At 43.4% G+C, this 20,548-nt stretch overlaps 1 protein-coding gene across 5 annotated transcripts in view; it reads right to left on the minus strand.

Moving 5' to 3' along the window:
• LOC115650573 (SITS-binding protein-like) overlaps window positions 1–20,548 on the minus strand; it is a 76,615-nt gene that overhangs the window by 28,450 nt on the left and 27,617 nt on the right. For all 5 annotated transcript variants that reach the window (XM_030560739.1, XM_030560737.1, XM_030560738.1 and 2 more), the window contains 5 exons: window positions 18,572–18,779; window positions 17,766–17,916; window positions 15,911–16,093; window positions 14,235–14,503; window positions 7,659–7,795 (listed from right to left, as the gene is read on the minus strand). In XM_030560739.1, coding sequence (XP_030416599.1) covers window positions 7,659–7,795; window positions 14,235–14,503; window positions 15,911–16,093; window positions 17,766–17,916; window positions 18,572–18,779 — 948 coding nt within the window. The remainder of the gene's footprint in view (window positions 1–7,658; window positions 7,796–14,234; window positions 14,504–15,910; window positions 16,094–17,765; window positions 17,917–18,571; window positions 18,780–20,548) is intronic.

Consider the following 20,548-nt stretch of genomic DNA (forward strand, 5'->3'; position numbering starts at 1 on the left):
ATACAGTGAGTGCGAGGTCACACTGTGCAGACGACACCATTTTGTTCTACAAAATGCCATCCTTCATGCAGCATGACCTTGCATGTATGGTGGACACCATTTTGTTATGCTTGAGCCCCAGCACTTCTTCCTTTTCAAATTAAGCACTGCATTGGTGACAGTGGGCCAGATCCTCAGATAATTTAAATTGGCATAGCGACACTGGCATCAGTTGAATGCTTCTTGGTCTCAAGCAATAGGGGATTTATGGTTTTGGAGCAGATTGGAAAGCTGATCCTGCTATCACAGGACGGTGGCAACCTGGAGGTCCATGATTTGTGCACAAATTCATGACAATATGCCACAGAATTTAAATCCTTAGTTTTTTCCAAAGATATTCCAAACAAAATCAGTTGACTAGACATTGACCAAAACACAGAGTGCACTGACCCCCGACACAGCACTAGAAAGTTTCATACAGAGTACCACTGGGATTACTAGCACTCATTCTAGGGAAGAGATTGAGTTCAGATAGGGTCTGAGACATATTCCTTTTCTCCCCAGCCTTGTCGCACCTTCCTTAAATAGTTTGGTGGTAATAAGCTGGGTCTGCTCTGTCAAGTGGAAAGAGGTGGAGAGGGCAGGGTATCAATGATTAATTTGTAAGAAACACATGGGATAAATGGAAGCGGATTCCAATTCCCCTCTGTAATACTAGACAGTCGCTTGAGGGTTAAAAAAAAAGAAAAGAAACGATAATGGAGCAGGGTTTGATTTAAAAACTTACTGCAGGCATTAAAAACCCAGATCCTGGTCTAATAGTAAGAGGCTTTCAGAAACAGAGTATTTGTTTTGGTATCGCTTTACAAGTAACAGCTCACTGTACGAATAGGGAGCCCATGCACTTCTTTCTCCTAAGCCTGGCAGGAAAGCTTCAATATTGAACTTTCTTCTTGTACACACCCTTGCCACCAGCTCCCTCATTCATTATTTGTAGTGTGGGAGCACCCAGTGGCTTAAACCAGGATCAGAGCCCCACAGGGTTAGCTGCTGCACAAACACACAAGTCCCTGGCCTGAAAGAATACAAGCTGGGAAGACACTTGTCAGTATGTCTTTAACAATACTGTGTATGATCACATGTGCCACAGAACAGGACAACCATTCGCACCCTCACTCACTTCCTCTGGTGTTTTTCTCTCTATTATATTCTCCCTGGGGATAGGCTGGGTTGCTAGTAGGACTTGAAGACAGAAAAACTCCATGCTGTATCACAGGCCAACATGTTCAAAACCAGAAGTTAGCTCCTAATGAAGAAGAGGAGGAGACTAAAGGCCAGGGCTGTCTCTACCCATCCACAAAGTACGCAACTGCATAGGGCACCAGGAAATTGGGGGAAAATTTCCTGGTGCCCTGTACAGCTGCATGCTTCTCCATCCCCTGCTCTACCTCTTCCCCATGGCCCCCACCCTGCTCCGCCCCCACCCTGCCCCTTCTCCTCCCCAGCCCCACCTCTTCCTGCCTCTGCTCTGTCCCAGCTCTGTCCCCACTCCTCTGAGGACTCTGCAGTAGGGCTGGGCCTGCACTCACCAGCAGTGGGAAGTGCAGCAACCTGGCCTCAGCTGTGCCACTGGTGAGTGCTGGGGGGTGGTTCCGCCCAAACCAGCGCCCGCCCCGAGCCCTGCCTCCTCACAAGCATAGGGCCCCAGAATAGCTAGGGACGGCCCTACTAAAGACAGACATGATAGCCGTCTTCAGATACGTGAAAGCCTGCCATAAAAAATGGAGAAAAGTTCTCTCTTGCCACAGAGGGCAGGACAAGAGGCAGTGGGTTCATACTACAGCATAGCAGATTTAGATTAAATCTCAGGAAAAACTTCCTAACTGTAAGAACAGCAGGGCAATGGAACAGACACCTCGGGAGGCTGTGGAAGCTCCATCACTGGAGGTTTTCAAAAGGAGGCTCCATAGCCATCTGTCTTGAATGGTTTAGGCCAGAGGTGGGCAAACTTTTTGGCCCGAGTGCCACATCTGGGTATGAAAATTGTATGGCAGGCCATGAATGCTCATGGTTCCCAGCCAATGGGAGCTGCGGGGGCGGTGCTTGGGACAGGGGCAGTGTGCAGAGTTCCCCAGATGCCACTGCACGGAGGAGCCGGGTGGGGGACATGCTGCTGCTTCCGGGAGTCGTGTGGAGCAGGGCAAGCCCCAGACCCCGCTCCCCGTCAGGAGCTTGAGGGCCAGATTAAAACTTTGAAGGGCCGGATGCGACCCCCAGGCCGTAGTTTGCCCACCCCTGGTTTAGATACAACAAATCCTACATCTTGACAGGGGGTTAGATTAGATGACCTTTGTAGTGCCTTCTAACCTGATGATTCTGTGTACCTAGATCAGTGGCTTGGTTATCAGCTGCACTGGCTGTCCATCACCTCCTTTGACCTCAGAGGGAAATGTTGGGTGCTCAGTACTTTTGAAAATTGGGACACTTATTTAGGTTTCTAAATAAGGCTTTAGGAGCCTAGCTTTAGGTACCCAGTTTTGAACATCTTGCCCAGCTTTGTCTGCAATACCACACATTTCAGACTCCCTGAGAGTAAAAAATCTCTCTCTAAATGTATCCAACTTATCCGTTTGCAAATCAAATGCCTGGGGATGCTATTTGCCATGAATGTTATCACCGCAATAAGTTGCTCCAGGTAGAGACACTTAGGAACAGTACATCTAGATGTGAGTGTGCAGAAAACAGTGCTGCTCTGTACTTCAAGATGAAGGGAGAGAATGCTCAAATTGGCAGGCACTTGAAGATCCTAACATTGGCTAAGGCTGTCTCCTACTAAAAGCTATTTTTAAAGCAGGACAAAGGACTCAAACCAAAATAACCCTATTTTAAAAATGTGCTTGAAAAAAGTGACTGAAAAAATAACCATTTTAGGTGGTGCAGGTAACATTGCTTATAATTAAAGTTGCCTACAACTTCTCATTTGAAGGACCCTATTTTCTGTTGTTTATAACCTTGCCAAACTGAAACTATTTGGCTGAAGTTTTCCACACTGGGTGTCTGCTTATGGTTTAACTTTTGGGGGGAAAGTTTCAGCAAAAATAATTCAACCGTTTCCGAGAACCGGATAAGGGAAAAAAAAATATGTTGTCTTGCCCATGCTAATGAATTGGTTGTGGGAATGTTATTTTTAGAAGTGCTAATGTCTCCAGGCTGTGGAGCAGAGACTTGAAATTTGGCAGGGGGGTGGCCTTTGTGACAGGGAAGTGTCTTTTGCTGTTTCCATGAAAAACTAGCCAAATTTGTCCAAGAAAAAATTGCAGTTCATACACACTCAATAGAGCTGTGTTAAGAGTTTGGCTTCTAAATTCTCCAAGAAGTCTGTCTGTTCTGAGCGTGCACCAACCCCTCACAGTTCCTGCATGCCACTGAACTGTGTGTGCACCATCCCAGCGGTGTTGGTGCTGAGACCAGGACTTTCCCTGCAATTGCTCTTTCAGGCTGCTTTGGGGCAGGGCACTAGAACTGAGAGCAGGGACATTGTCCTGTGCTCTCAATGCTCCCCCTGCTGGCATCTGGTCATGAGGAGAGAGAAGCAGCTGCATGACACAGAATGCAGTAGGGTAAGGAACATATGGTAGGGAGGACCTGGGTAGAGAGGGGTTGTAGATAATGCTAAGTATTCTGAAAATTCACACCCTAAGGGCCAGAGTGTTAAAGATATATAGGAGCCTAAAGATACAGATAGGTGTCTAGTAGGATTTTCAAAGGCACTCTTGAAAATCCGACTAGGCACCTATCTGCAGCTTTAGGCACCTAAATACCTTTAAGAATCAGGCCCCTCGCATCACATATCAGGCACCTAAAATCAGTGGACACTGTTGACTTAAATTTCTTGCTGTCTCAGTTCCCCCCTCTATAAAACGGAGATAATACCAACCCTGCATCTCACAGGGATGTTATGAAAATTAATTAATTAATGTTTAATGAGAGCCATAGGAAAAAAAAAACAAGGAAATTAATTATTCTGTGCTTAGGGCAAGGTTTGAATAGTGTACATTAAATAAGGCCTGACCAACCTGCACTGAATGAGGGAAGAGTCCTGTGGAAAAGAATGTGATCATGACAGTAAAGATTGGATGGCAGGGAGGGATAGCTCAGTGGTTTGAGCATTGGCCTGCTAAACTCAGCATTGAGTTCAATCCTTGAGGGGACCATTCAGGGATCTGGGGCAAAAAAATCTGTCTGGGGATTGGTCCTGCTCCAAGCAGGGGGTTGAACTAGATGACCTCCTGAAGTCCCTTCCAACCCTGATATTCTATAATGGATATGCACAAGGGGGCCAATTAAAGTTGTGCAGGAAACCTACATTCTGATCTTTTCTAAGTTTGTAACGCTTAATGTTGTTTTGACATAGGCTTTTATTTTATTTTTTTTTTGATTCAATGTAATGTTATATATACAGTTTTTAAAAAAGTCATCATTATTAAGATAAACTCCTTTTAAGAGTGCATTTAGACAGGCCAGTAATATGCTTCTGGGTTTGGATATGCTAAAGCAAGTTTTAAATGTGAAAAATGAGCTGTAAAAAACAATATTAAATTAGACCTGAGAGAAACTAAGTGCTGCTCTGGCCCTGCACTGCCTGAGGGAGCTTTAGCCAAGCACGTTGTAAGCAGGAAGCCAGAAACGTCAAAGAAAGTGTAAACAACCTGTGCAGATGCGGCTCTAATAACAACTCCCTCTCCCCCCTGCTCTGGGAGTGTTTTTCCGACATCCCCCCTCTGCCAAGTGTGAATGATTCAAATGAACTCCATTGCAAGAGTGAAACAGTCAAAAAGGAGGAGGTTCTGAGGTACACAGACACAAGAGGCAGCAACTTCATATTAAATGACGAGCTCTTAATTACACAAAAGGAAAACAAAAAACAGCGCAGTTAAATGCAGCTTCACAATTTGGCATCCAGCCACCCACCTTCAACCTCTCTGTCCCCTTCACTGATGAGAGAAGGAAAACATAGTCTTTACTGGCCCAGGTCTGTCCCCTCCTATCAGGATCTTCATCAGTTTGAACCTCTAGAACAGGCCTGCACAACATGCATCCTGGGGGCCACATGCGGCCCGCGTGGGCTCACTGTGCGTCCTGAGGGGGTAAGTAGGTGGGCTCACTGTGCGGCGGCAAGCGGTGGGTGAGGGAGCGGGGGGCTGAAGAGGTGGGCGGGCAGTTGTGGGGGGTGAGGAGGCGAGCGAGCAGGCAGTAGCTGCGAATAGGCAGGCAGGCAGTGGTGAGGGCTGAGTAGGTGAGCCAGGAGGGTGGGGGGCTGAGGAGGCAAGTGAGCAGGCAGTGGCGTAGGGGTGGGGCAGGTGAGCTGGCAGGGGGGAGGGGCAGCTGAGGAGGCGAGTGGGCGGGCAGTGGCAGGCTGAGGAGGGGAGGCGGGGGGCTGATGAGGTGAGCGAGGGGTCGGTGTCTGACCTGTTCTACTGATCTGGTCTGGCTCCCATCCCCTCTCCAAGGGTTGCAGCTGTCTGGAGGTGCCTGCCTGCAACGCCTTCCTCAGTCGCACCTCATTCATTCAATAGGGCAATTGATTACAAAGTTGGGGGAAAATCTTATTCTACTTCCAGAAAAAAGACATTTTTCTTTTACCTTAATTATACTACCTTAGGGGCCCGCTATAACATATTACCAAGGTTCAATACCTCTGTTTTGGTGGGGCAGCGCTGGGGAAGGAGGGTTTGTTTCCACGGGGTGGGCGGTGCTCGGGCGGGGGAGTATTTCAGAGGGCTGGGTGGCGCTGGAGGGGAGTGTTGTGTTTTGGGGGGTCTTGGTGGCGCTGCGGAGGGTTCGGCCCTCAGCTGTTTTCTTCGGAGTAATATGGCCCTTGCTGCTTTACAAGTTGTGCAGGCCTGCTCTAGAATAATTGTGACCCTATAGGGTGAGAGTCAACAGTCCCCCTCAGTTCTCCATCAAGAGTGAACAGGTTTCCCCCTGAGGACATGAGGCAGCAGTCACTCTAATTTTGTCCAATTGGATAAGACAGGTTCCGAGATGATGAACACTGCTCTCTATAAATGATCTGAGACACCTACACTGACCCGTGGTTGTGCTTCTGGAATGAACACAATTCCTCCAAAAGGCCATGGAGTTGCCCATTAGCCCTGGCTTACTGCTTAACTTAGCAATGGTTTCTCTATGCAAGGATCCACTATGAATGATCCAGAGCTACATCAGTTGGATCATTTTGTAGGTTGCAATGGAGGAAGAGGAAGTTCCTTTCCCTCAGGAGACCTAGTTCTGTGGCTTTGTACTTGGACTACTGAGGCCACACCCCAATCAGCAGGAAAGCTGTTGAGGAACTCCATAACTGGGCTGGAATAAGGGATAAACTGCACCAGTGCAAATGATGCTGCCTTCGTGTAAGCAGAGTTTGCAGCGATGGTTGAACTCCCGGTGCTAATAAGTGTCACCATGAAAATATTGGCCAGTCAAGGGGCGGCAGGGGTTGGGAGCAACCATTTGTAAGGACGTGGTCAATGGGAGGTTGGCACCAAGTTACTAATGAGGAGCAGAGCCCTAAACATAGAAAATGGCATCCATGGATTGTACAGCTACTCTTGATTAGGCCTTTTATAAGGGATCCTCTTTCTCAGACCTGACTCATGTGTGCCAGACTCGAATGCAGACTTCAGCACAACCATTTTAAAGTGGCAGTAGAAATTCATAGAGACAACAATTGTTCTTACCCTCTGAGTTGAGATGGCCTGGGGCAGGTGATGACAAAAGCATAACTACCAAGTAGCTATGCAGCCCATAGAGCTCTAAGATGCAGCCTCTGTAGGCCCTCTTGGTGCAGCCCTTGGCAGGTCCCAACAGACACAAGAAGCCTGCAAAAAGCCTCTGTGCAGGTATAATCTTGGCCCTTGCATCCCTGGTCCAGGAGACTCTAGCACCAACAGCATTGCAGAGAAACTCCCATGAGAGGCAGACTGGGGTAAGCATATGCCCCACCCTGAGAAAAGGACATGGATGGTGCTGCTGTACATGCTTCCCTATTGCTGCCAGAGGTATCATGCCTGCCTCAGACACAAGGGACCACACCCTGAGCTGGTATAAGTCAGCATAGCTTCACTGAATGCAGTGGAGCTATGCTAATTTACAACAGGTGAGGCTCAGGCTCAACACCTCAAGGAGCTGGTGCGCAGTTCCTTGTGCTCTCAGTACGCCACATGGCCAGTGCACAGTCTAGCCCAGAGACAAAAGTGGATGCAATCTATGCCAGTTTATACAAATTTACATGCAGCCCTCAGGCTCCTGGCATGTTTTCAATGAGCTGGACTCAGTTAAGGTGCCCTTGGTACAAGGTTAAGGAATTCTTTGAAATCTAATCCCAGGGAAGCTAGAAGCATATGGGTTTCCGATTTAATTTGGATAAAAGCTTTTCTTTAAATTCCCTGGTTAATTCCTGTTAATAGTAAATCAAATAAACTTGATGTGGCACAGAACAGGATACCAAATAAACGCCCTGAGGCTGTCTTAATATAGCTTACTATGATTTTTAGCAGCTTGCTGATGGAGCTAACAGACCACATGCTTTCTTCCTGCCATAGCAATAGGCAATGGTTTCCCTTACAAAATTCATGCAAAATGGTCTGGGATATGAACAGATCATAAAAATATATTACCTACTGCATCTGGAATGAAGAAGTTGTAGCCAAGAAGACTGTAGTGAAGCACAGAAGGTATAATTCCCTTCAAACCAGCATAGCTCCAGTCCGACTGGAGTGGGGTCATTTGAATGAAGAGTGGCAGATGGTTAGATCTAGGAGCAACAAGGGCAGATGAACAGCAAACCAGAAAAACACATGTAATGTTTAGTAAGCCAGGCTATCTCAACTCTTTCAGAAAGCATTATCTGCCTCACCCTGTGCTGTGACATCTGTCATCTGAGTGTGTGCGCACGCTGGAGGTAGAACAGATAGTCTGAATGCCTAGGTAGAACTTGGGGTAGTTAGACCGTCCTGCCATCTGTGCAACCGCAGATACACTGCTGTTTGTGTCTCTACCCAAGTTGGAAATTACACCTCCAGTGCTAGTGTAGACACACTCTGAATGCTCATTCCTGCTAGAACAAGACACCTTTTGCCATTTGCTTACATTTTTCAATACCTAGATGACTTCAGTGTATTTTAGCAAGAGTTTATTTGTATGGTGATGTTGGAACAATTAATCTGTCTGGCTTTAGCAAAACATCATCATCCCCGCTTTTGTCCTGAAATGGCTAGGTTTATTTCTAACTCTGCACTTCCATTGTGCTGTCCTTGCAAAAAACTCTTTGTTTAATTTTATGTAAAGCTGGGTCACTTCATGTTCCAGTTAGGAATTCAGTTATTTTTGAGGTTATAATAGACATAGGTCTCACTGCAGGAATTTCATATTCACCTACATTATTGTCGGGTAGTATTAATGTGTTTACTGCCCTGCTATTGGTATCAGCTGGAGCAATTCCTTATTCAATTTTTATTTCAAGTACAGAATAATTCTCTCCAACTTCAGCATCACAAATTGGGATCTAGGTTGTGCTGAAGATTAAATCTAAACACATTTTCAAGCAGTCTTCAACCAGTTTATTAATGGCTCTTTTTGTGTGTGGGCGTGGGTGTGTACACATTCATAATGTAAGACAAACACAAACACCGTCTTTTCAATCTAGAAGTAGTTTCTTTCTGTCATTTTTAGGTATCATGAGTCAAATGCAACAGGCTACTCTTCGAGTGCCCAAATGTCCCATACAGATAAAAATCAACAAATGGTCTAATAGAAGTTAAATTCATGGTTAGGTGCCTCTCTCTTGCTGTCTGCCAAAATTATCTACATCTTTCATTCTGTTCTTTAAGGTCTCTAGCCCAAATCAGAATTTCATCTATTATAACTTTTATCCCTTGGAACTCCTCACAAGTCTTTACACTTTTTGAGATGCTCTGTAACACAAGTAACAACTAAAGGCACACCCTTAAAACACTCAGTGTCTGAAAAGTCACTAACGTAGAACTTGACACAATACAGGCTCTTCATCTAATACTGAGAATATTTTTGGTACAAAGTGTTTGGCCCCCAATTCTTCAAGTTTTAGTCATATACGGTTCATGTTTTATGACTTTATTTAAAGCACATGGATTGATATGTATTCTTAATTCATTTGGCTTTCAGCTTACATGAGTAGAGTTAAATCAGCCTGTAAGGTGATCTACATTTTCAGTAATTACTGTTTTTTCCATACAGTTAAAATTGCACTTGTCAGCATCTATTAGCACAATTTTTTTCCCTTAGTAATTGGACCACTAGAGTAAATTGACTTGTTTCTCTAACTGGAATTTTTCTTTCAGACACCCTGAGTCTGAGGTCATTTGAGAAGTCTCTCCAGATACAGCCTATGCTCTCTCTATGTGATTTTATGGTGTTTACAGCAAACATATTTTTAACTACCTTCATGGCTAGATAGATTTTTAGTCTTCAAACAGATGATACCATCTGTGTTTAACTGTTTGAAAAGATATTATATTATACTGGTTTCTAAAACAAATTGCAATAGTTATTTGCCTTTATACACTTCTACCTTGATATAACGCTGTCCTCAGGAGCCAAAAAATCTTACTGTGTTATAGGTGAAACCGTGTTATATCGAACTTGCTTTGATCCACCAGAGTGCGCAGCCCCCCCACCCCCGAGCACTGCTTTACCGCGTTATATCAGATTCATGTTATATCAGGGTAGAGATGTATCAGTATTTTCTGACCTGAATATGAAACAAGCTTTACTTTAATTTTCCGTATCCTTTCCTTACCTACAGTACTAGATATTTAATGGAATAACAGTACATTGTACTCCAGTGTCTAGGTTAAAAGGCTACAGTTCTGTCATTAATGCTTAGCTGTATTTGTTAGTCTGACGCAGTAAATTCTGCAGTTACTACCAACAAAGAATTATAGAATGGTTTGCAAAGAAAGAGACATTCGAGTTTAACTATTTGACATATCTTTGAAAAAATATTTTTTCATTGCTTTCATACCATATTTGACCAAATGCTGGGGAATTCCTTGACTAATGTTCTTGACCACATCTAATGGAGAGAGATTTATATTTTGATTTCCTTCATTTCTGGTATTGTTTCTTTACCATGACGACACTGGATTACTTGCTTATCTGTGCCAGATCACCAAAAGCCCAAATCTACATTTCACTCATTTCATTGGCCCAACAAGATGTCTAAAATGTGGGTTAAATCATCTTTTCCACAGCAGTTTGCCTCGCTTGGTCATTTTGTATTCCATATACAAGCCTCTTGGTTATTAAGAGTCACATTATTCCCCAAATTCAAGTTTGAGCTTTAATCATTGAGTTAGTCACTTATAAATTAACTGGTTCATATTGCCTTTGACTATGAATTTTTAAAAACTGAATGTCTCTCAAGTGTAATATTTGTCTAGGTTTAAGTAATTCTAAAATCATAGAAATGTAAGGCTGGAAGGGACTTCATGAGATCATCTAGTCCTTCCCTCCCTTCTGAGGCAACATTAAGTAGACCTAGTTCATCCCTGACAATGTTTGTCTAGCCCATTCTTTAAAACATCCAATGACAATGATTCCACAAATGACTTGGGTAACCTGTTCCAGTGCTTAGCTATCCTAACAGTTAGAAAGGTTTTTCTAATATCTGTATACATCATCTATGCCAAAATCTCTCTCTGTCTTCTAGTCCCTCCTTCCCTGTAAAAGCATCAGACGTTTGCAATACTGCTGATCCTGATATGCAGAGAAACATCACGGCTGGCATTTTCGTTGCTTTCTCTGAGATCTCCGTCAGTACGAGAAAAATATCAAACTGTTTAAACACTAATGCCATTCCCTTGTGAGGATTCCTTGCAATTCCAATGGGGTTGGAGGAAGTCAGTCCTCCAATTTTGCTTTCGTGTATCTCCAGACACCACATGATATTCAGCAAGCACACAGGAGTCAGATTGGCTGGAGAGAAAGTACAGCACTTTTATAAACTGCATAAGCACTTGCATCAGATTCAGACTGCTCCCAGCTCCTAGAAACATTTGGGCATTTCCAGAACAGTCATTAGCACAGTCACTACTGCAATAATGCCATCACACCTATCCTTCCAATACTCAGCAAAGCCTTCCTCATGGCTTCCTTATCGCTCTGTGCACCATTGCTCAAGGTCTGACCCATTGCCCACTGAAGCCATTGGAAGTCCTTCCATTGACTTCACTGAGAATTAGAGTGGGCCCTCAATGCACACTCAGGGGTCACAAGGCTTCTGATAGCATAGTGCCTCTAGTATAGGTCCATAAGATAGTTTGGGTGTTGCTTTTCTGGATGTGCAGTCACGGTCAGATCCTGCAGATTTTACTCAAGCAAAACTCTCTGTGAAGTTAACAGGAATTGTGTGCATGTGATGATTAGGGAAAAACTTCAGGATTTGTGCCTAAATGCTCTTAGGGCTCTGAAGTGGTAACCTTTGCTTTTAGTAGAACACCATGAACTAGGGGTTCTTCACCTTTATCAAACTGTGATCCAGGCCCAACTGGGTAATTTAGATTCCAAGATCGTCAAGGCAGTGATATTGTCTTTTAAGTTTCTAAAGATATGCCATGAATATAAATGGCACCATAAACACTAAGCAATAGTAATACTAATAACTGACTGATTGGTTCACAGGTGCTCCCAAAAATACTTTCTGGTGGTGCTTTCTAAAAGGTGACATGGGATTTGATGCAATGGTTTATGGAGCAGTTCTGGTATCTGAGAATTACTAAATACAAGTGGCTGAGCAAATCTGCATCATCAGAGGACCTGCTTGTAGAAACAGCTTGCCACCTTACTGCTTTCACTAGGCAGAGGCTACCTTACACTTTTCTGAATAGTCACCGACAGCACCTTCTTTCTGAATCACTGTCAATCCCACAGCTGATTTAGAAATCTCTCTTTAACTAGACATTCAAAAGGAGAGTTACAGCCTTTTATTTTTTAAAATGATTTTTGTTTCCAATTTCCTGTAAAATCCTCATAAGAAGCCTGAAAATATTTTCCGAGCAATTTGTATCCCTTCGCCATCTGGTAAATACAAGAGATCCCAATAATAAAAAACAACAAAGCTTTCCACTGCTGTAGTGCCTTTAATCAGAGTATCTCAAAGTGTGTTACAAACATAATTGACTAATTAGGCCTGCTGTGAGATTTGTAAAGGCTATTTAGAGATCACTGCCAGGCTTAATTCATAATGAAAGAGGTGCCAGGGATCAATCAATGATCTACTTTAATAACTTATGTGGCAAGCCCAGAAGTGCTGTGGCTATGAAGTGCTAAGCCTAGAGATGCCGGGTCTCAGCCCTGGCACAAATTAAGCACTGATCTCTGTTCCTGCCACTGAAATACACCTACATCTGCTGTGCAATATGGCAGCTGTAGCAGTGTACAGCAACATTATAGGAGAAAAAGTGAAGATGACTGTATCTATTTGAAACTACAGGTGATCATTAGGTGGCAAAATAATTGCTCAGACTGGACTTTGGCTAAAACACTGGAGTTAATGTCCCTGCTTTGCAAAAGGTGCTGTGAGGAGCTTGAATTACCATAAGTGGCAAAAACCTTGGATTTGTGTGTCATCCTGTAAACATGACGAAAAAAATAAAAACAAACAAACATTCATAGGAAGGGAAAGGAAAAACCTCCTCACATACTCACCCTGCAGGACAAGCCCTCCAGCTGGGTCATTTCAAGAGACTTGCAAGAGTATCAGAACAGACTTGCAGCTGTCTCAGAACAGTCTATCATTCTTTATGGCCATGTAACATTAACACCATTTATCACTAAGAAAGAGAGAGAGATGGAGCCTCAGCCTGTTTGCTCTCATAGTACTTATTGGGCTGGATTTTCTCTTTGGCAAACAATGATTTGTGTGCCTGGATTTTAGAAGCTGTAGCAGAAATTGATTGGCCAGCCCCATTTTGTATAGTTCCTCATTTGTGTGCCTGCAAAATGGTATGTGTAGATGTGGTCAAAATTTTCTAGCTGAAACATTTCCCTACTAAAATAAAATAAAATAAAATAAAAAGCAGGAGATTAATTAAAAAACTTGAATTTTTTTTAGAGTTTTGGAGTAAAATAAACATATACGTGTAATTCTGCTTTGCACTTTTCACTAAAGGAACTGAAATCAGCAAGAGTCAAACCAAAGTCTAATGCTCTGTGGCAAGAATCTTTCCAGTAGACTCTGCTGTTTAGTTCTATGAGCCCCCAGCCAGAAGATCAGCAAATTATAGCTAGCTTGGGTAACTGGTTAATTGACAGGGTAACAAGGCAAACAGGGCAGAAGACCCAACCACTTCCTTGTCTCTACTGAGGCTGAATCCATCCCAGCAGTATGTGCATTTTATTTTCAGTGACAAGTTTCAGGATTGGTGTTTTCAAATTGGCAGGGTTAGTACATCCCATAATAATGGTGCGGCTGCAAGCTGGGAGGAGCAAACTGCCATTATGGCCCAGATCCTCAAAGATATTTGAAATCAATCATAATTCAGCACCTAGATGCCTCTGAAGATCTGTGCATGGCTACGTATGAGCTGGAAGGTGTGATTCCCAGCTTGGATAGGAGTACCTGCGCTAGCTCTGCTTGAGCTAGCGTCTAAAAATAGCAGTGTGTCCTGGTGGCACAGGGAGATTCTTGGGTTAGCTGCCCTGAGCATAATCTCACCTGACCTCCGGGCACACAATGGGGCACCTAGCCCGAGTTGCCACACATGCTGCTGCAGACACACTACTATTTTTAGGTGCTGATTCAAGTAGCGCTAGCGCGGGTATGTCTACATGAGCTGGAATCATACCTCCCACAGTACAAATGTACACACACTCTCTGCTTGTTTGCATGGCAGACCTGGCAGCTGCCATTAGCTGGCCTGTTTGTTCACTGGGAGATAAAGCAACCACTGCTCTCCTTCATTGAAGCCAATTGCAGATAAGGGGCATGAAGTTAGTCTGTGTGCTTTAAATTGTGCCACAGGCAGAATCTTCCATTCCACAATGCCCACCCAAGTTCCCAGGCACGGTTAAAACAGGGCTTGCATACAGTTTCTCCTTCTCCTTGGCTGTTTGGACCCTAGCCCAGCTATCCTGCTTGCACTGAAATAGGACCAACAGGAGGCTTTAAATCTCTGTTTTCATTTCACCTTTTGAGCACTTTTCCTGAGACTCACCTTGTGATGGCACTAATTATTGTCGAATTTCCCAGCGTAGCTGCCATTAGTGCAAAAATGCCAATGTATTTATCCCCTTCCAATTCTCTGGGTGGCTGGATTGCCTGCTCTGCAAATGTGTTTCCTTCTGCACCTTCAAAAGTCACATACTGCGCTCCCAGTCTCTGCCACAAGAGGCTCACCCTGTCCATGTACCAGCTTCTTGCAGCATCATTGGTCACGTTCAGCCGGACAGAAAACTGGCCTTTCCACTTGGTAAGCAGAGGAGTCTGTGATACAGCAAGCGTATTATGAGGCTGGGTTTGAACCATTATACATTTACTAATTCCAGGGCATCTGCAGTTACACTATCTAGGATAGAATTGTAAAAGCTCTCAGTCCTCGTGTACCAGGACATAAGCTGATCACTAGGTGAGGTCAGGAAGATGTTCTCTCCCATGATATAATATGCCATGTTATTATTTTGCATTATTATTAATTTAGATAGCACTAAGTATTTATTCTGAATATATACTGGTTGGGCACCCTTGAAGTGACTGTACTGCTGGTGAGAGGCCTGATCCAGTTTGCATCTGAAGTCATGAGGAGTTTTTCTAACAGGCTTTGGATCAAACCCTAAGTGCCTGCACTTCTCTCCAGGCTATTGGTAGCAAGCCTGAAAATTCCTTTAACTGAAAATCAAGCTTACAATAAAATAATCCTTTGTAAATTATGAAATATGTGCCAGCGAATAAATATTGCAAAGAGCATTTTTCATACTTAACTATTTGTTTTATTTTGATATAAGATATCCCTCTGGAAATTTGAAATCTACTTGCTTACCAAAAAATGATCTGCATTACTCCGCCATGTAATGGTTCGTTATTATAAGGTTTGCTAGGAATACGGAGTTGCATTTGTAATCCACAGTAGGAGAGTGATTGCAATAGCTGCCAGCTCCAGACCTTAGTCCATGAGCTAAAGTGGAAGAGGCTCCAGCTTTTACCATTGATGGCCCAAGAGAGGTTGGCTATAAATACCTTGGTTTTATAATGGTAGGCCTGCAGCTGGGTTATGGGTACTGAGTTATGGGTACTGCCCATTTATTGTAAGGTTGCTTATGAAGACTGAGCTAATGGACTCTCTTCTAATTTAGAACTGAAAGGGGAAAAGGTTGCAGGGGGGGAAGAGTTATATAGGCTTTTCACGGGAAATGTAGGGAAAGATATAGATAAGACTAATTGGACCCACGTTGACCTAACTGTGCCTGCTTTTAAATCCAGTTACAATGCACATTTAAAACATTTCATAACGTACTCTTTGTGGTAACATATCCATTGTCACAAGAGTACGGGTATGAAACTGAGCCTCTATCAAAAGAGATTTAGCTTTTTAATATAGCGCACAAAAAATCTATGTCAGTCAGGAGTTATTTTGGTTAACAGACAACTAAAGTGGATAATATTTTTTTCAGTGACACATTCTATTAAATAATCTAATATATGGCTTTATTTATATTAAATTTTACAGGTCTGAGACTGGATCACTAATATTTAAACACTGTCTAGTGTAGTGTGCTGCACTGATTATCTATTACTGCAGAAAGAGTGTTTAACCAGCCAAATGTTTCTTACACCTGTTGGCTTCTAGACTCTAGATTTAAGTGATTGGATCAGAAAAGCAATATAGGCTTGTACCGGGTGGCTGTCGAATTTTGATTGGAGGCTCAGCCAGTAATTTTCTTTGCCCTCTTGCAGAGACGACAGAAACAGCTGAGATTTAATACTTGTATACGGGGACAGAGTTATGGAAAACTTCAGAGGTTTAATTAATGAGAGGCCCCTGGTGTGTCTCAGAGCCATGGGAAAGCGCATATGGTCCTGGAGGGAAGGAAGAACAGAATGCACTATTAGTCAATAATCTGAACACAAGTCATCAGGGTATCTTGAAACTGAGGGCCAGAGAATGCAAGTCTTGGCAAGTCAGACTAGTTAACAATACAGTCTTCATTAGTAGCAGTATCACAGTAGCGTGTCGATGCTCCAACTGAGATTGGGGATCCCATTGTGCTGAGAGCTGCATGTACACTGAATGAGACACAAGCTCTGCTCTGAAGAGCTTACAATCAACATAGACAAGGTAGAAAGATTAAGGGACTGATTTTACAGTTGGGGAACTGAAGTATAGACAGATTAAAAGGCAGATTTTCAAAAGAACTCAGCTCTCACTTAAATGACCTAAGTGATTGAGAACTGATGGGAACTGAGCATTTTTGACAATCCAGCCACTTCATTCAGGTACCTAAACTCTTGAAAATCTGTCCATAAACAACTTGCCCAAGGTTACACAGGGAGTCTATCACAGAGCTGGGAAGTGAATCCAGCTCTCTGAGTCCCAGTTCAATACCTGAACCACAAGAATGTCCTTCCTCTCAAATTAAATAGACTTCATCATCCCTTAAAAAAATAACCACAACCCACAAACAATTCAGGAGCACACTAAAGGTAAGCCTACACTGCAATTGGAGGTGTGATTATAGCTTGGATAGACATCCTCACTTTTATATATATACTGGCCTTTATATCAACTTAGCACAGCTAAGTGAAGACGTGGCAGTGCGGGATGCATGATCCCACCCAGAAACCTGGGTAAGTACTTGTGTTCCTAGCTTGCACTGCTGCATCCTCACTGCTATTTTTAGGCGTGTTCGCTAGATGAACGCTAGCTCAGGTGTACTCTCACGAATGCAGATCGCACCTCCGATTGCAGTGTAGACATACCATCAGTGCAAAACAACTTTATTATTCTTAAGATTAGATTTATACAGAAAAGTACATACAACACTTTATCACCTCGTTACTTGAAAATTACTAGAAGTAGTCCAAAAAGGGTAATTTTTGAGAACTTCAAAATATTTTTCATTTTTCAGGTTTCAAAAAGGATAATGTGTTTGTTTATTCAATTTTTTTTTTTGCAAAAATTTTGTCCCATTCACCCCCCTCTTCTCTCTCTTTCTTCCATTTTGCCACTGAAAAGGGGGGTGGCAGGAAAAGGAGATAAAAAAAGGAAAAGCCAAAACTGAAAGTTTTTAGTTTTCATTTTTTTCCCCATAGAAAATTTTGACAAAACATGAGGTTTTTTGTTTTTGAACAAAGTCCATTTTCCAATGAAAAAAATGATTTGAAAACTTTTATCCAGCCCTACTGTTTGCCATAGAGATGGGAGACCCAGTCTCAGATAACATCCGAACCATCTCCAATATTCTCCCATTCCCCAGCACGCAACCTTTTCAAAGGTGCAAACGTTCCATTACGTTCTCCTACCGACCAAACCATGCACTGGTCACCACTTCTTACCTTTGGGGGTGGGGAACTCTTGGAAGAGGTAGCCCTCTCTGCCCTATCTCCTAAAGTAGATCTCGGGGGGCATTAGGTTTCTACATCAAAAAATGACCCATTCCCTGCTCCAGAGTAGCAAAGCCCCATTACCCCATTCGCTGGGCTTTCCTAAGCAGTCCCTCAGTTTGCCCTCACCCAGCATGACTACACATACCGCATTGGAAAGTAATATTGTGGAATGTTCATTGAGAGCAATTAGCCCCTCCCCGAGATGATGTCTTTTCAATCTGTTGAAGAAAGACCTTAATCCTCGCTCCATTTTGGCAGCAGAATCCGCTGCTTTGTAATGCCTCCAGATTGGCAACCTGCATCGGGATAATGAAAAAAAAAAAAAAAAGAAGTCTTGCTTGATCTTACCAGATATTTATGTCTAGCCTCCCACAGCTGGGCAGAAGGTACATGACACAAGGTCTCTGAAGACAGTGTGTGTACGGGGGTGTGGGAGAGACTAAAAGGAGGAAATGGTTGGAGAATACAACCCCCTTCCTACTAAACAGTATATGGTCTAGATCCACTTGGAGCATTACTTTAGGTATTGAGTGCAGAAGAAATGGGAATGTTCCTTCCCAGTCAGGACTGGCTCTAGGTTTTTTGCCGACCCAAGCAAAAAAAAAGAAAACCATCCCAGAATGCCACCCCTGGAATTGTGCCACCCCAAGCATGTGCTTGGTTTGCTGGTGCCTAGAGCCTGTCCTGTCCCCAGTGAACTGGACTTTTGGATCCTAGCTTTTGAACCAATCAGTTAAAGGAGATACTACTGAATGCCAGTAGGAATGGAAAATTTTTCATTAAATTTCTTGTTTTACATTCACCGGGAGACTGGATGGCTCAGGGCACTGGGTACAGAGCTTTTCACTCTGGATTGCTGGTGGAAGTCCATCCCAGTTCAATAGGGACCAAGAGTTGCTGCCATTGGACAGTTGTTTGGTGCCCTCTGGAATGGGAAGATTTTTCTCTTACCCTAATATGTCAGTGTTTGGCAGCCTCCTCTCCTGCTCTGAGAGCTGGCTTCCTACTTCCTGGTGGGCAGCCGTGATGTTTTGACTGATGCACACCATATACTGTAGGGGGACCATGGCTATGCTGGAAGGGCTCTCAAGACAGAAGTGCCTGTTGCTCTCCACTGAGAGGGAGATGGGGATGTCTGGTGCAACTGTCACTGTCACCCCTTTGGAGACAACAAGAGGAAACATTTAAGTCAGGGAACATCTGCATTTCTGCTACCCTCCCTCTCCTCCTCTCTCGTGCCACCCAAATGCCTCTCTTCTCCCCTTATGAACCTTCAGTTTGCGTCTAAAAATATTCAGGAATCCCCAGGACTTGCCTCCTGTTTCCTCCTCTTTCTGTCTGCAGTTGTACAAATGGACATCTGAAAGAAACTGTGGGCTAAAGGGGAACTCTCTGAACTATCCACAGGCTGGAATTTGGTTACTGTGGTGGGATTGGATCATGTCATCTGTACTCAGGGTGCACTGTGCCCCTGATTTGCTCACAGCTACGACGGAGTTGGGTGGTGGAATAAAGCTGTGAGACCAAGGTCATGCAGAGGACTGTGTGCCCTTTTGGGTCACCAGCTATCTCAAGAAGACTGACCCTTCCAGCCAGACCCTGAAATGTATCACTTCCAGGAGAAGGGGAGTGACAACATCAGCATCATCTTCCTAGCCTTGATTAGTTTTCCCTGTATCTGAAAACGCCCATTAGTGAAGAGTGCCGAGTACCAGCAATCGCTGTCTAGTCCACTGCAGTTACAGGTCCCTACACCACACAAGTCAGAGATCTGACTAGTTCAAACTTGTTTTTCACTTCAAATATTTTATTTTTCCTTTTCGGAAGACATCTTTGCTTTTTACTATTTTAGGCGGAGCGCGTGCGGTTGGATGCTTATAGGTGTAGTAGATCCTGTTAAGGGCACATGGGAAAGAACCAGAGAATATTCTCTAAACTTTGCCTTAAAATCAATACAATGTGTCTGTTACTAGTTTCAGAAAGTCTCCATAGAAACGAAACTGTTACTGTTTAGTGAAAAAGTTGGTAAAACATTCTTTTATTAAAGCATCTTAGTAAAATTTAAATTTGAGAGGAGAAGAGGAAACAGATGAGCCCAGAGGTGGTAGTAGCCCAGTGGGGACCCTAAAGAGGAATATTTGGGGGGGCCCTCCGCACAACACATAATATAAAGCAAATAGGGGTCCCCTTGAGCTGCTTGGGGCTCTAAGCAATTACTTAGTCTGTTTATGCCTAGCCCCAGCTCTGGGTTATGCTCTGTACCTAACAGTGTATGCAAGGAGGAAAGCATTAATTGGCTTTTGAGACCATGGCACAGATGTAAACAAATTTGGTTTCTATGCTAAAATATCCGCCCAGATAAATATTGGCGCCATTGCTGAAAGTAAAAGTTCTCTGACTGTGGTTTCTAATTAAGCAAACAGCTATCTCCTTGAACTTCTGCTTTAGGATTAAGAATTGATTATTTGCTGTGTTAATCTGATGATTTGACTAAACTGATTTCATGCCAGTATTGCTGCTAATTAGTTCAGTTGACCTTAATTTGATAACTGAGTTGATTAATGCTGAGTTTGATAGAAATTGTAGTAGTTTAGCCTTATTGATACGAGCTTTTTGATTATTTTTTTATTATTTTAATAACATTTATAATAAGTAGACAGAGCCATTTTCCTCCTCAGTAATTAATGTGGGCCCAAAATATAGAGAACCTTTGGAGGGCATGAGCTGATCTACCTTGGAGCCCAGGTATCCCTCCCTAAATTAATGCTTTGGTTCTCACAACTGGGAACAGAAACCAAGTCTCCTGAGAGCCAGTTCGATGCCTCCTCACTGGCCCACGTTGCCTCTCCTCAAGTGAAGCTAAACCTCTACCTTCAGCGTTCTGTTACCTCCCTGTTTCTCATGTGTGAGCACAATGCAGGGCTGTTT

The sequence above is a fragment of the Gopherus evgoodei genome, chromosome 4, assembly GCF_007399415.2.
Source record: "Gopherus evgoodei ecotype Sinaloan lineage chromosome 4, rGopEvg1_v1.p, whole genome shotgun sequence".
Lineage (NCBI taxonomy): Eukaryota > Metazoa > Chordata > Testudines > Testudinidae > Gopherus > Gopherus evgoodei.